Source organism: Microtus oregoni, unplaced genomic scaffold, assembly GCF_018167655.1.
Source record: "Microtus oregoni isolate MIOR12 unplaced genomic scaffold, Mior012 000015F_ref0000493, whole genome shotgun sequence".
NCBI classification, from domain to species: Eukaryota; Metazoa; Chordata; class Mammalia; order Rodentia; family Cricetidae; genus Microtus; species Microtus oregoni.
Window position 1 is genome coordinate 45,999,417 of NW_024543074.1, and position 15,274 is coordinate 46,014,690.

The 15,274-nt window shown below is 55.8% G+C and overlaps 1 protein-coding gene across 2 annotated transcripts in view; it reads left to right on the top strand.

Moving 5' to 3' along the window:
• The first annotated feature begins 1,627 nt into the window (after nt 1-1,627).
• Tcf7 (transcription factor 7) overlaps nt 1,628-15,274 on the top strand; it is a 36,760-nt gene continuing 23,113 nt past the window's right edge. The window contains exons 1-3 of one of the 2 annotated variants that reach the window (XM_041664272.1): nt 1,628-2,059; nt 2,209-2,275; nt 2,723-2,847. In XM_041664272.1, coding sequence (XP_041520206.1) covers nt 1,808-2,059; nt 2,209-2,275; nt 2,723-2,847 — 444 coding nt within the window. In that variant the 5' untranslated portion in view covers nt 1,628-1,807. The remainder of the gene's footprint in view (nt 2,060-2,208; nt 2,276-2,722; nt 2,848-15,274) is intronic. The other variant, XM_041664273.1, reaches the window with a different exon arrangement.

Genomic DNA, 15,274 nt, shown 5'->3' on the forward strand with positions numbered 1-15,274 from the left:
AAGCAACTTTGGCCAGAACTGGAGTCTCCCATAAACACAGGAGAACCCACAGTGCCGTGGCTTAAGATGATCTCAATTTCTGTGCAACTTTCTTATAGAGGTGCACACCCCAAAACCAGCCCTCGGAGCTGAGGTCAAAGAAGCCTCGCCCTGGGACCTTTCCTCTCCTGTAGCTTTCCGTTGGAGCCCCTGCCCTGCCCCCAATCTAGAGAGGATGGGGTCTAAGTCAGCAGCAAGCTGGCACCTGCGGGAAGATGGCTCGAGAGGCGCCAAGGGCGGGGTCTGCACCGCATCTCGATTGCCAAGCTGAGCACTAATGGCCAAGCTCCCCAGCTCTGGGGAGGGGGTAAAATGGGCATCCCGGCCGGGATCTGGAGGACCCAGAAGTCCCGCTGGCAGGGCGCTGATAGGATCTGAGCGCTGAGAAGCAAGGCTCTGTCTCTTTGATCCTTGGCCAGGCAGGCTGGGCCTGGACCGGGAGGGGCGGTGCGGCTGTCTTCCGGCCGCCTTTGCGCCGCTGCCAGGGGTCCTGTGGGGCCCGGAGCCGGAGAGGCGGTTAGTGTCCTCCTCCACAAATTGCCCTCTGTTCCAACTGCTCTCGCCAGAGGTAGAAGGGTCCACACTGACTCCAACACCGAAACGTGCTTGGGGCGGAGGTGTGTGCGCCTCCAGTTTACTGCTTCGCTTTCCAAAGGGCCTAGTGTCTTGCAGAAGCAGTGGCCGCTCAAGGCCACCCGTGTCCTGGAGGTTCGCGTGGACACGGCCCTGGGTGCCAAGGAGATGCTTCTGAAGACGCGGCCCTAATTAGCCTCAGGGTCAATGGGTTCTGGGATGCCACTTCCCGGATTGAGCTGCTGCCCAAAGAGCCCATGACCGAATCGCGTGGCCCACGTGGCCACCGGAAGTCTCAGTTCCTAGGCAGCAGGTTCTAGGCGTCGAACTTAGTTGGGAAAGTCTTAGCGGGTTGGTGAGTGGCTGGAGAGCCGGCGTGAGTGGTTACGGTCCCTTCCTCGTCCTCTGAGTCTCGGAGCCGCCATGTCATAGATTTTCAGTGTTTGACTTGCACATGTAACCGGCGCTCAATAAACGTGAGGTGCGAATGCTTGTGCCAATGTTGGCGGAAGGTCTGGAATAAAATCCTCGGTCGGCTCAGGGATGGTAAAAGAGGCAGGTGTGTGTGTGCGTGTATGTGTGTGTGCATTTGGGTCCATTCTCAGCAGACCGGAGAAGCCCTAGGGCAGAGGGGTGTGTGTGTGTCTGGGTCCATCCTGCACCAGCCCAGACACCTAGGAAGCCTCCAGATCAGGCACAGCATGCCGTTCACACCATGGTTCCAAGCCACCTACACATCCCACGGGTCTAAGGAGCCGCATTCTTCGCAGCGGGAGGAGAAACTTGGGCGCAAGTTGTGGCTGTCTGGTAGGTAAGGAAGCGAAGTCCTACGGTTTCGCGACGGACTTCAGGCTGGGAATAGCTCGAGGAGAGCGAGCCCTTTAAGACTATGCCCAGTAGGCCTGTCCCAGTCTCTCCAGGGAGAGGAGAGGCGGGGCCTGGCGCGTTAGCCCCTCCCACCTCGGCCCCGCCCCGGCGCCCGTCCCGCCCCCGGCTCTCTGCCCGCGGCGCCTTTGATGTTCCGACCCGCCAGCTCCCGAAGCCGCTGTGCCCCGCGCCCACTGGCCGCTCAGGCGGAGTCAGCGCGCGCTCCGCCCGCCGCGCTCCGGGCTCGGAGCTCCGCACCCTGGGCTCGCCGCCTCCGCGCCCCGCGCCCCGCGCCCCGCACCCGGCGCCCCGGCGGGCGCAACGCACCATGCCGCAGCTGGACTCGGGCGGGGGCGGTGCGGGTGCTGGCGACGACCTCGGCGCGCCCGACGAGCTATTGGCCTTCCAAGACGAAGGCGAGGAACAGGACGACAAGAGCCGCGACAGCGCCGCGGGCCCCGAGAGGGACCTGGCCGAGCTCAAGTCCTCACTGGTGAATGAGTCCGAGGGCGCGGCCGCAGGCGCCGGGGTCCCGGGTCCCGGCGTCCGGGTGCACGGAGAGGCCGAGGGAGCCCCCGAGGTGAGCCCGGCCCGCTCCTCCCCGGAGGGCCTCGTCCTGGGTTGGGATCGAGCGGACCCGCCCCCCGCGCCCGCGGCCCTCGTGGGTCCCATCCCCGGACCCCCTCGTGTCTCCTCCGCCCCTCACGACCCCTCTGCTTCGCTCTGCAGGCCCTGGGACGAGAGCACACTTCGCAGAGACTTTTCCCGGACAAACTTGCAGAGTCCCTAGAGGACGGTGAGCTCTGCGCGGCTCGGGAAGGCGCTAGAACCCTGGGTGGGGGAGTGGGGGGCGGGTTTCCCGGGCGCCGCTGAGCTAGAGTCACTTCCGGTGCCCTGACCTTTATAGGAGTAAACAGACCCCCGCCATCCCCGCCTCCCCTCTAGCCCAGGTGACTGACTAATCCTTCGCCTTGAGGAGCCAGCCTTGGCTAAGGTTCCCAGACGGGAGGGTGGGGTGAAGAGTCAAGTCCCGGCCTCTAAGTGGAGGCCTGGACTCTGGGTCTTTCCCCCAAACTTGGCATTGCGGATATTTTCACCCGTTTGTTGGTCCCCGTTCCCTATCAAGTCACAAACTTGAAGGGGACCCCTTGGCAGTTTTTTTGTTTTTCTCTTGATCAGACAGCTTTCAGTCCTTAGGAGCAGCTGGCTGGGCTGGTGTCTGACCCAGCTGTGGTTTTTCCAGGCCTGAAGGCCCCGGAGTGTGCCAGCGGCATGTACAAAGAGACTGTCTACTCTGCCTTCAATCTGCTCATGCACTACCCACCGGCCTCCGGAGCAGGGCAGCACCCCCAGGCTCAACCCCCGCTGGTAAGTGACCCCAGCAGTCAGGCCCGGTAATGGACTGGCTACTTTCTTGCCTATGCAGATGAAGCTTGGATAAAAAAAAAGGGACTTCTGCCCAGACTGAGAATTCCTAGATGCCCTTTTCCAGTTCACACTCCGTGGAGTCTGACCCAAAAGGAGAACTCTGGAGTGCCTGGGCTCCGCGCTTCTCACCTACTGTTGGCTTTTGCCCTTCCAGCTTGCCCATGCAGGTGCCTTTGTTGGACCTTGCTGGGCCGGGGGTCGGGGTCTTTCTGAAAACTGTTTTGAGCTGAGCCGGTTTGCTTCCCTAGCGTGATGTGCATGCTCTGAACAGGAGCTTTGTGGTTTCGCTATCTCCAGAGAAGCAAGGGAGCTCTGGTAAGAAGCATGGGTAGAAGACCTCATCTTTTCCGGTTCCTACTAGTGCCTCAGGAGCTACCTTTAACTTTCCACCGTGTCCTCACTGGCAATACATAAAAGCCCTTGCTGGGGATCCTTGCCACGCAGAATGTGTTTTGAGCAGGCTGGCCTGGCCTCACACACACCAGGAAGGGTTTGATAGATATGCTACAAATCAGGGGTGTTGGTTGGGGGTCAGCTGCATGCATTAATGTCAGGCTTTGTGATGTGTTTGTGCTCATCATGTGCCAGACCGCTGGCCCTTTGCTGCAGGTAGGAGTGTGAGGAGCTGCTTCTGAGCTGGGTAGCAGCAAAACACCACTTGTGAGAAGAAGTTCCTAGTAGGATTCTAGACTGTCCTGAGTTGGGGATTAGGGGTACGGGAAACATGGAGGTCTGTTGGGTGTAGCCGTAGCCCAGTGCGGGTTGGGGCTCTAGGCTAGAGGCTCTGCTGGCAAGTGGCAGGATCCATGCAGAAGACAGGAAACTAAGAATGGTGGTTCTGAGAGCAGCTTCCTACTGAAGCTAGTGGGCAGTGAGAAGATAGATGGAGGCTATTCTCCAGGAACAAGCTTTGGCTAAGATTCCCTGCTAGGAGGGTGGGGTAGGGGAGTCTGGACCACTTAGAGGGAAATCTGGACATGGATTCCCATTCTTTACCTGTAAGCTGTGCGGGTCGGGTGTGTGGCCTGCCTTTCTGCTCTGGGGTGACTTGGGGTATATGAGGCGCTTCTCTTGTGTGTGAAGAGGTGACTGGCCGCCGTCTCTGCCACTTGCTCTAGTGACTAGCTCCTTGCGCAGGCAATGTTTAACAAAGATAACCTTGTAAAATCCCCTAATGGCTGTAAAGCCATTGATCTGGGGGCCAGTTGATATAACCTACCAGTTTGAAATCACTGGCAAGCATTTGGGCTGGGACTAGGCTCACTGTGTGGTAACCATGACTAGACAAAAGGCAGCGCCCCCAGGACTTGCCTGGCAGGGTCGGTGTTTGGGACTGCCCAGCAACACAGGGAGAGGGCAGTGTGATTTGGGGGTTCACTCATAGATTGAGCCAGAGACAGGAGATGCCTCGAGCTGCCAGCAATAGGCGGAGGGGACTGTTCAGCCTAAGGGTGGAGGGTGAATGCAGAGAAGCCCACGAGCAGACCCGTGGGTTCCCACTGTCAGGACCAGTAGCACTACCTGACTTAGGGATGTATGGATTTTGCTTTGGAGTCCTTCTCAAGCTGCAGCAGACGGACAGCTGTGTGTCCCTGTCCGTCCGCCCCCCACCCCTGCCTTCCTTCTCAGCCACTGTCTTCACCACTGCCTCCTGGTAACATGGGAAGGGGAGGACAGGCTCTGGTACTGATTTTCTTGGCCATGGCATCAGCTGCTGAGCAGGACTAGAAAGACAGAAAAGCAGGGGCTTGTGATGGAGGGATGTTGGGTTAGGGCGATAGAGGTGCATGCGTGTAGAGAGACTATCTTTTGGTGTGTGTGCGTGTGTGCGTGTGTGTGTAATGTATCCGAGGACATGCACTCTCGGGCTAACTCCGTGAAGTCTGTTCTCTACACTTTGACATGGGTTCTAAGGCCGGGACTCAGATCATCAGGCCTACACAAGTGTTTTTAGGTGCTAAGCCGTCTCCCTGGCCCTGCAAGAGTCTCTGAAGCAAACCCGATAGAACACAGCAAATAAAAGTTAGGAAAAAGTAAAAGTAGCTTGCAACCCCTGAAGAACTGTGTGGGTGTTTCAAGTAGAGTTTGGTTTTACAAAGCAGAGTTGGTCATCCCATGGTTTGGGAGCACGTTTGTCACCTGACTTCAAGGCTCACTTGTGTGGTGCTGGGAAAGTCGCCGTCATTCTCTTAGCAGGTAAGGAGTGCCTTGCAGGGGCCCCGGGGCAGGGAGTCTTTTGCTAAAGCTTATCCTTTCCCACACTCCTTTGTAGGAAGACAGCTGGTAAGCTGCTCAAGCCTGCCGACTGGCCATGCACAAGGGCCTTCTCTCTCTCCGCCCAGCCTTTCCTGAGGGCATGCAGGAGATCAGTGGTTATATTGAGATGCCCAAGACCAATGAGTAGGCCTCCCTGGGTATCGGGGAAAGCCTGCTCCAGGGACCTTCTCTGTCCTCGTGGCTACCACATCGGAGGCTTCTAAACAGGCCAGCTTGAGCCTGGCTCAGAGCAGTGAGCCAGCTGCTATGGAACGCAGACCCTCACCCCCTGCCCAAATAGCTTTTTTGGTGTTTTGGCTTCTTTTACACCTTCTCTAGGTTGACTCCTCAACCGGTGCTGGTGGGCATCTCCTGTCGGCTCGCAGGCAGTTAGCAGTCTAGACCAATAGCCGGGGATTATGGGGTTTTTGTCTGTTTCTACATGCATGTATGTGTGTGTGTGTACTCACTCATGCTGGTGCATGTGTGTCGGAGTCAGAGAACTTGGGAGAGTTGTTTTCTCCTTTCATGTGGGTCCCAGGGATCAAACCGAAGCTGTGTCGGGCTTGGCAACAGGCTTTGGCTTGGTTTTTATCTTGTGTCCTCTGATTTGAGACTCAGAACAGAATTGGGGGGTAAGGAGAGCAAGGAGCAAGCCGATGTGCTAGACTGGGCTCTGGGGGTAGGTGCTGGGCTGAGTAAGGTGTCATGCCTTAGGGAAACTCAGGCAAATGGCTTTGTATGATGGTGCCATCCAAACAGGGCAGAGGCAACATGAATCTTTGGCCTTTCCAATGGGCTCTTGTTGGAGGCTATGACCTGGAATGGCAAAATCCAGAACAGTTAGGCAGGAGAGCTTAGTGGTTGCCAGGGGTTGCAGGCAGTTGAGGATGGGGTGGGGGGTGACTGCTAGTGGCTGTGGGGTTTCTTTGGGGGAGATAAAGACGACAGAGTGAGATCATGATGACGGCTGCACAGGCCTCCATAGCTACTAAAGCCACAGAACTGGTTGCTTTAAAGTGGTAAGTTTTACAGTATGTGAGTTACATCTTGTTTTTTAAGGCTGAGGGTTTTGTCCATGGCAGAGGCCACAGTTCCCTGTCCCTCATCTCCCTGCAGCTCTCTGGTTACTTATGTATGTGTTCCTCTGGAGGGTTTGGGAGACACAGGACTCCTCCTTGGGTCCCTGGGCTCCGCTGTGTTCCGGGGTTGAGGTCCAGGCTACGGTGAACCCTTGGCGGAGCAGGAGTGAGAGGTTAAGCAGGACTCCTGGGAGCCAAGGAGGGAGGAGGTACTGCCAGCTTGTGTCCTCCCTGTCAGAGCTGGGTGAGGAGAAGTGCCATCAGCCTTCTCCACAGAGGGGTTTGCTGCAAGCCTTAGTGGTGACTGGGTACCAGTCTAGGTCACAGTGAAGCTTGTTAGGGGGAGTTAGGTGGGCGGTGGCGCCAGGATGCCACATGACCATAAACAGGATTGTCCCCGGGAATGCCCAGCTATTTCAGAAGGCCCGGCTATGGCTGTGAGGATTCCAGTGAGCAGCCTTGTAAGCCACTGCTTATCCAACAGAAGACGACAGGAAAGGGCCCAGCGTGCACTGGGGCCTCCCTCCAGACAGCTGTGTGGCCCAGGGATGCGTCTCCAGATACATCTCAGACCTCCCTATTCTTTACTTTGTCAGGCCACCCACCCAGTATCCACCCTGTTACTTCTTCCCGATGGCAGCAGATGCCTCCTCCAGGGTCCCCTTGCCTCCCCATCCATCCCTGACCCATATCTTAACCAGTAACCACATAGCAGTGAAAGGGTTCCTTAGGAACCTGGGTCAGCTCCCATCTCTTGTCTCCTTGAACCTCCTAGGGCTTCCACTGCTTGCGGAGGAAAGTCTACACCACTGCAGCCTGAGTGCCGAGGCTCCCCATCACCCCCCCCCACAGTAGCCAGCCCCATGTCCTTGTGGGGCCCATGCCTAGAGACCCCCCTTACCTCCAACTTTCGCACTTGTGCCCCCAGCTCGCTGTCTCTTCTCCAGCTCTTCGCGCGGGTACTACCTTCTCGTGCCTCATTCAGGGCTTACTTCAGCCGTCTCCTCCAGGAGCCTCTGACTAGTCGGGTTCAGGGCCTTGGCTACCTGGCAGCTCCTCAGACCAAAGCAGTGGGCACTGCTTTCCAGGGCACTTGCTGTATCCGTCTGTTGATGTCACCTGTTTTCCCATCTGAAAGTGGACTAGCAAGCACCCTTCTAGAAGCAGAGCGAAGATTTACAGCTTCACCAGACAGGTGCCAGGGCATTTGGGGGCAGGCATTGACTGTGGTTGACAGTGGCTCTCCTGGGCCCAGGAGTGGTTCACGGGCCTTCACATAGCTTCCCATCTAAAGGACCATGCTTCCTCTTCAGACTAGAGAGGTCTGAACCCTGAAGGTATAGGACTCAGGCTCCTATGTGGCACCTGCCCAGCCTTACGGGTTATTGGATGGGATGTGCCATTCCTGAAAGCCTCCCACCCCCCTCCCCGCACACCACCACAAAGGTTTAGTTCATACAAAGCCCTCAGTCAGAATGTGAGGAAATCAGGTTTGTAAGGAAAAGGGAGCCGAGATTTCCCGTCTTTGGCTGCTGAGCCATTCGCAGGCCTTTTCCTGGCCCTGCACACAGAGGCTCCCGGTTTGGAGGGCTCTGTGGAAGTGTAGCCCCAGGCAGTGCCCATATGGCTTCCAGTTCTTTACCTCAGCATCTGTTTGGATGATGTTCTTAAAGCACAATATCCAGACCAATTCTGGGACCAGAAAGTAGTGGAGCCCAGGTCACTTGCTGTAGGTTTGTGACTGCTCCCCAGCTGGCACAAAGCCTGAGCACCCCTGGACTGAAGGGACATTTTGTCTTCATTGCTTTGCACTCAGTGGGTGGGCAGTGGGACTTGAAGTTCCCAGAAACTGCATTTCTTTGAAGCCTGGGGGGCTGTGAAGGATTGGTGTAGTGTTTGGACTGTTTGCTGCCTCTCTCTGTCCCCAAGCTGGGAATCTCTGAGGGTGGCTCACACCTTGTTGCTGTTGTCAGGGTCAGAAAACATGCCATGCCATACAGATCCCTGCCCTGCTACAGCTGCAGGGCTGCTTCTGGAGTCCCCTGGGAGGGTGGGGTGAGCTGGCTCACTGGGGCAGATGGACTATATCCTCAGGCTGAGGCCATCAGCAAGCCCTGATAGGGTGGTTGCTGGGACCAGTAGGATCCAGTGTTCTGCCCCAGCTCTGCCTGGTTCTGTGGTTGCTCTGAGCTGTGGGTTGGGGTGTAGTCACAGGCGGGTGGGGTGGAGGGTGCACTCGATAGAACCCACAGCTCTCCTCTGCCCCCGAAAGCAGCGAGGTTGAGTGCTAGGGGTGCCAGTTTGAAGTCCTATAACTGAGGTTAGATCAGGTCATGGTGGGCCAAGAGCGGGGGCAGGTAAGCCACAGTCCCTCTGAACCTCCTCAGACTGCTGTGGTCCCAGAGCCATGGAGACACACCCCCTCACACCTTGTGACTGGTGTTTCCTGCCACTGTGTACAAACAAAGCTCTGTTGGAGGAAGCAGGTGTTCTGTCGGGTCGCAGGAGCATCACCACCCCCAGCTGTACCGTGCTCAGGTTCTCAGGAGCACGCTCATGCAGCCTCTCTTCCCGGTGGATATGCCACTCCCCAGCCTGGGAAGTCCACAGTTGAGTGGGAGCTACACTGGAGGCCTGGGACTGAGCCGTGGCAGCTGTTGCCTCCTATACCTCAGGCTGGTCTGGGGTTCCCTAGGCAGCCAGCATCCCCTAGTAGCAGTCCCTGCTAGAACTTGGGTCCACACTCTAGTTCTGAGCCACATGGATGGGAGGTTACCACTGCCCACAGAGCTCAATCCTTGGCGAGACAAAGAGCTGCTGCCCGAGAGTCCTGGCTCAGCTGAGGTTCTGCTCTGCTGGATAGAAGGCACAGGAGTGAAAGGCTGTGGGGGCAGCTGGTGAGGCTTCCTGAGAGAAGCCTCTGCGGCAGAGAGTGGGAGGGCACGCTGGGTGGAGCAGAGCAGAGAGAGGCCTAGATGGGTTCATTTCCTGTCACCTGGACAGACCCAATCCCAGGGTCCTTGAGGAGTGTGAGGCCAGGCTGGGGAAGGCTGCCGGTAAGGGTCCTGCATGTGACCTTGGGACCCAGGCCTCACTGGTTCCAGACCAGGGAGGGCCGGTGGGCACATGCAGTGGGCTGGCAGCTTTGGCAGGGCAGGGCGGTACCCACCACAGATGGTTTGGGTTGGATATGGAGGCGGAGGACCGTGGCAGGCAGAGCTGGCAGCTGGGGCAGGGTGGACACTGGGAGTGGCAGGGTGATTGGAGGAATGTGAGCAGACCGTGGGAGGGGTGAGCTCTGGGCTAGGGAGACCCAAGGGTATTGGCTGGTGTAAGGCCAGAGAGCCTCCAAGGTGGGCGCTCTGTCCTGCAGCCCATTAGCTATCCAGTCAAGGTGGAGGAGAGCCTCTAACCAAGGATTCATCTAGCAAGACACCAGGGATTTAAGGAGGTCCCTGGACCCCTGGCAGTGGGACCAGAATCTTTTCCTGGGGCATGAGCTGGCTTTTTGGAGCCTGTTCCATATGGTGGGATGCCTTGCTTAGCCTTGATGCAGGGGAAGTGTCTTGGTCCTGCCTCAACTAAAAGTGCCAGGCTTTGTTGACTCCCCATGGGAGGCCTTATCCTTTCTGAGGAGTGGATGGGGAGTAGGGTGAGGGTGGGGGAAAGAGAGAGGAGGGGAGGGGGAAATATAGTTGATACATAAAATGAATTAAAATGTTTTAAAAAGGAGGTCCCTAGAATCAGAACATTTTCTGCTGCCTCTTTCAGGCAGTTTGTAGCTTCCCCTCACACACTGACTCTAGTGGTGCCCACCTTTAGTCCCAGCACTCGGGAAGTAGAGGCAGGTGGATCTCTCTCTCTGTTAGTTCGAGGCCACCCTAGTCTACATAGCAAGTTCCAGGGCAGCTGGGACTAAATAGAGAGACCCTGTCTCAAAAAACAACCAAAAACCCACAACAACAAACCACCTAAAAACAAAAACACAGACTCTGAAAAGATGTGGCTGGAGCTTGGTTAGTAGAGTGCCTACCTATCACCCACAAAGCCCTGGGGTTCATTCCTGAGTTCAAGGCCAGCCTAGGCTGTAGACCCAGTCTCAAAAAAACAAAACAAAACAAAAAACCAGATAAGCATGGCTTGGGTGGTTGGCCTCAGACTGGGAAAGTTTTCTTAGCCTTGGTGGGCTCGTCACCTGTTTTATTAGGGTTCTCTTGTTTGTTTTTGGTGGTATTGAGGATTTCAACAAAATCCCTCTACCACTGAGCTATATCCCCAGGTACCCCTCTTCTCTCTCACCCATTCGGTGTCCCCCTGGTTAACTTGGAACTGGCTATGTAGCCCAGGCTGGCATGGAATTTGTAATCCTCCTCCCTCTGCCATCCTGGAGTCAATAGTTGTGAGCTACCATAACCACTTGTACTTTTTGTTTTTAAATTTGTTTCTTTTAAGGTTTATTATTTATTATGTATACAGTGTTCTGCCTGCATGTATGCCTGTACACTAGAAGAGGGTACCAGATCTCATTACAGATGGTTGTGAGCCACCATCTGTGTGCTGGGAATTGAACTCCTGACCTCTGGAAGAGCAGTCAATGCTCTTAACCTCTGAGGCATCGCTCCAGCCCACCGCTTGTACTTCTTGAGATAAGGTCTCACTACGCTTCCTAAGCTGGCCTTGTACCCACTCCGGAGCACTTGCAGCTCTTGAGTTCCTCTGGTTTCAGCCCCCTGGGTAACTGAGATTACAGGCTGGTATCACCCTACAGCGCTCAGTAGGGTGTGCTCTCGCCAGAGGTTATGTAACTAGCTACTGCCGCAGGTCCGCTTGGTACACAGGGCTTCTGGAGCAGCCCCTCAGGATGGAGGATGCCTCTCTCTTGCCTCAGCAGAGTTGGGAAGGGTGTGAGTTTGGGTCTGAGCTGCCAGGAGGCTGCCTTTGTGGCCTGTCCCACCCATGGAGACTGCCTCCCTGGACTGCACCCAGATTCTGCCTTAGAGCCAGAGCCAACCGGGTGACACAGCCTTCCCTCGAGGCCCCAACTCCACATCCAGAACTCCCTGGAGATCAGAGGAAGCAGACGCTGTCAAGTAAATACGCTTCCTCCACAACCCCTCACCCCCCATTAAAACAGCCACCTCCCTCTTCAAGGCCAGGAGAGCTGTCTGGGCCCCACACTGTCTGCTTCCAGATGACGTGTGTATAGCAGAGACTCCAGGCCTGGGTGGGCAGGTCTGGGCCCCAGGGGAACAATGGGTGTGGGCTCAGGATGTGCATGGTCAGTGCTACCCCATTAAATCTGAGCAGGCCTGGGTCAGTGATGGGAAAGCACTCCCTCAAGCTGGTTTTCCTTGGGGCAGGGGTTGGTGGTGGTGGCCTGTTGGCTTCTCTGGGTCTCAGTGTCCTCAATGGGTGGGAATCCTGGCCCCAGCAGGATTCTTGAGGTTCAGAGAGAGAAACTAGAAAGGCTTGATGAGGTGGGCCTTAGGTAGGACAGGTGATGGGAACCCAGGATGGAGCCGCTGAGTAACTCTGACTTGTCTCTGGTGTCAGGGGCCCGGCCTCCTGGCCTGCTGGGCCGCCATCTGAAACGCATTACTGATGCTTTGTAAACTCCCATCATTCAGCCACATGAAAGCTTCAGACCTAAAAATAGCTGCTCCCTGAGGACGCCCCGCACTGGTGGGGCTCAGCTGACCTCTGCACACAAACCCTCCTCCATGCCACCTCCCTTACCCAGGAGCCCCGAATGGCAGGACTGCACATAACCCACCCACCCACCCAATGTGGGCAGCCAGTGCCTGAGGCTGCTGTATCTAGACGCGTCTCTTACTCTGCTGGCCAAGGCTTCAGGCCCGAGGCCTTACCAGGGGCAGACTGTCTGGAACAGGAGAAAAGCTGCTGGAGGGTGTGTTACGGACCCTTCCCTAGGCCTGTCCTTGCCTGGAATCCTGTGGGAGGCTCGTGAGCAGCAAGTGGAACCATCAAGGGCACCAAGGCCAGCCTAACATTGACCTGGCCGCTGTCAAGTGTGGGCTAGAAGGGTCACTGGCTGAGGTGCTGGGAAGGGAAGGGTGGGCCTGTCTGATGATGGGTGGTGTGGAAAGCCAGCAGCAGGAGGGCCTCCCAGCTGCTAGCACTGACTCCTTGCCCTGCTTTCTGTGGGTTCCTCTCTCTATGGTCTCTGACCAACTGCAAACCACTCTTTTCTCTAAAAATAAACATGCTTATGGGATTGGGGGAGCTTTGTAGCTATCAAAGGAAATAATAGGGTGTTTAAGAAAATTACATTGCGTTTTAAATAACCAGCATGAAAGTCATTAAGTTTGAAGTTTCACTCAGATCAGATGGCTCTGTGGCCGCCTGGTGGCCAGGCAGGCAGAGGGTGGGTGGGCCTGATGCTTAGAGGCAGCCTGTGGGGAGCAGTGAGGTCTTTGCCAGGCATGGCTGGACACTTGGGGTGTGCCGATTGTGGCAGCCACCCCAGAGTGTGATGGTGGGCTTTGAAGCAGTGTGCGGCCCCAGGAGCTGCCTTGCTGTGGTGGGCAGCCCTGTGGGCTGGGGGTATAGGGAACAAACAAAGGGAGATCCAAGGCAAGAGGTTGGTTGCTCTGTGAAGTGAGACCTGCAGGGATGGCAGCTTCAATCAGGAGCAGCTGGAAAGGTTAGAGGGTCCAGGCTGCATCTGCCCCTTTCACTCCTAGATTCTCAGTGTCCCTCTCGAGTTGGCACTCACTAGGGGCACAAAGAACAGTTAAACATCTCGTGTATGGCAGGATAGCTTCTTTTGTGCTAGAACTGAAACAGTGTAGTGCCAAGTACTTGCCTGGCCCACGGGAAGCCCTCCTTAGGTTCAGTTCCCAGCACCGAATAAACTGGGTGTAGTGGTAGACGCCTATAATCCTAGGAGCAGACAGACCTTCGGGGTTGGGAGTTGAGGGGGTGAGGAGGGAGGCTCTTTTGGTAGCATGGCTGTTATATAAGCAGAAAGACCCGAGTTTCAGCTCCCGGCACCCATGAAAAGCTGGCGGTAGTGTACATTTGCAACCCCAGTGCCAGGGTACAGGCCAACGCTGACCCTGGAGCTTTCTAGCCAGCCAGCCTAACTGGTGAGCTCGGGCCTTCACGAGAGACCCTGTCTCAGAAAATAGAAAATGAGGAAATCTTTGGCCTCTGACTGCCATATACACGTGCACATTTATGCACATGTTCCTACATGAACACGGGCACATATACATGAACAGACATACACAGTTCCTCGGGGGAGCTGGGGCTCATAGAAGACTTGGTCAGATTTGGATGTGGTCTTACCCTGCTGTACATGCTCTTTGCTGCTTGTCTTCATTTCTTCTAGAATATGAGAGACGGGAAGGGTACAGGCCATGGAGCTGTGTGGCTTTCCTCTGGCCCCAAGAAGAGACTTGGGCTCTCCCTGCCCCTCCTAGCTCTGGGCCTGGGTCGGGCTGGCCCTCCCCTTGGACACCTGGCAAGGTCAGTCCTCGCAGGGTGAAGAGGGCTGCATATCTTGGTTGGGAGACAAGATTCCAGGACTTTTCCTCTTCAAAGAAACTGTCCCACGAGAACAGTCTGTAAATGATCCATAAAGTTGAGCCAGGTTTGGTGTGTGGCAGAAGAAATGGTCCACTGTGGAGTTTTCCTTGCCAGCTTGGTCCTCACTTAGCTCAAAGCCTGCTGCTAGGCTTCCCAGGCCAAGGTAACCCTTTCAGGGATGTCTAGGAATAGCTGGGCTGTGCAGTTGACAGCACCCCAAGGCCTAGGTATGACACCTAGCGACAAGCTTCTTGGGAGTCAGAGCCTCCTGCCAACCTTATGGCAGCATTCTGAGGACAGCATTTTTGGACTGTCCCTTATGATCACTGCAGGCCAGAGAGGAGCTCAGAAGCCTGGTCTGCTGGTGACCAGGCAGTGGTCCAAAGGACATGGAGGGCCTGCAGTCCCAACTTGGCATGAAGCTGGCTTTCCTGAAAAGCCTTTGTCTAGGGACAGGACTTGCTTTTGTCTTTTTTCTTCCTTTTGATCTTAATACAAAAAGAATATTAGCAAACACAAATAAGAACACACTAGGCCTCGGCACATTCCACCCTCTCATGGGCATTTTATAGACTGGGAAATGTGGACCCCAAGAGTGCAGGTGTTGGAGGAAGAATTTGAACCCTGCTCCTTCACAATGCCTTGTTGCTCTGTCAGCAGCATGCATGGTACAGGCGACTGGGTGCTTTTACCTCACCCATGGGAGTTTGGTGTTCTGTGCCCTGTGCAGGAACACTGTGATTTTATATGAGCTCCCTAACTCGGCCTCCTCAGGGGCTTCTTCTCAGGGTTTACACTGGCTGTAGAGGTTATAGGGAGCACTTTAAAGCAGGGAGACTGTAGCATCTTCTTTCTGTGCCTTGTCTGTGTCCTTGTGGATGAATGGCTGGACTGAGTCTATATCGAGTTCCTGGACTTTAACCCAAAGTAGCTTGGAGGGTCAGACCTGAATGAGCATCCTGATATGGCCTCCAAGCAGAACTGTCTTCTTGAGGCAGTCTAGGCGTCTTGGAGAGCCCTGTGCTGCTTTCATGGATCGAATTGGGGCAAAAGCGCAGGCTGCCTGAGGATGAGGTCTCTAAGTTTCTTCTCTTCCTCAGCGTCACCTTTTAGAGCTTCTCTGGGATCTCCCAGGCCAGCCTGAGCTAGAGTTGAGACCTTTTCTCAACCAACCAGCCCACCCAGATTTCCCTGGCAGGGAACTGCCAACTTAAGTGCTGCCCACGAGGTCTGGCCGGGTGGTAGAGGACTGGTCACTGCTTGCTGTGACACTTGAGTGGCTCCCTGGCCTGTGCTGTGCTGCACTGTCCTCATCTGTAGACGTCTTCGTGCACAGCACAGTGCCTGGGAAACTGGTAGGAGTCTGGCATAAGATGGAACTCGGGGGGCTGGAGAGATGGCTCAGTGGTTAAGAGCATTGCCTGCTCTTCCAAAGGTCCTGAGTTCAATTCCCGGCAACCACATGGTGGCTCACAACC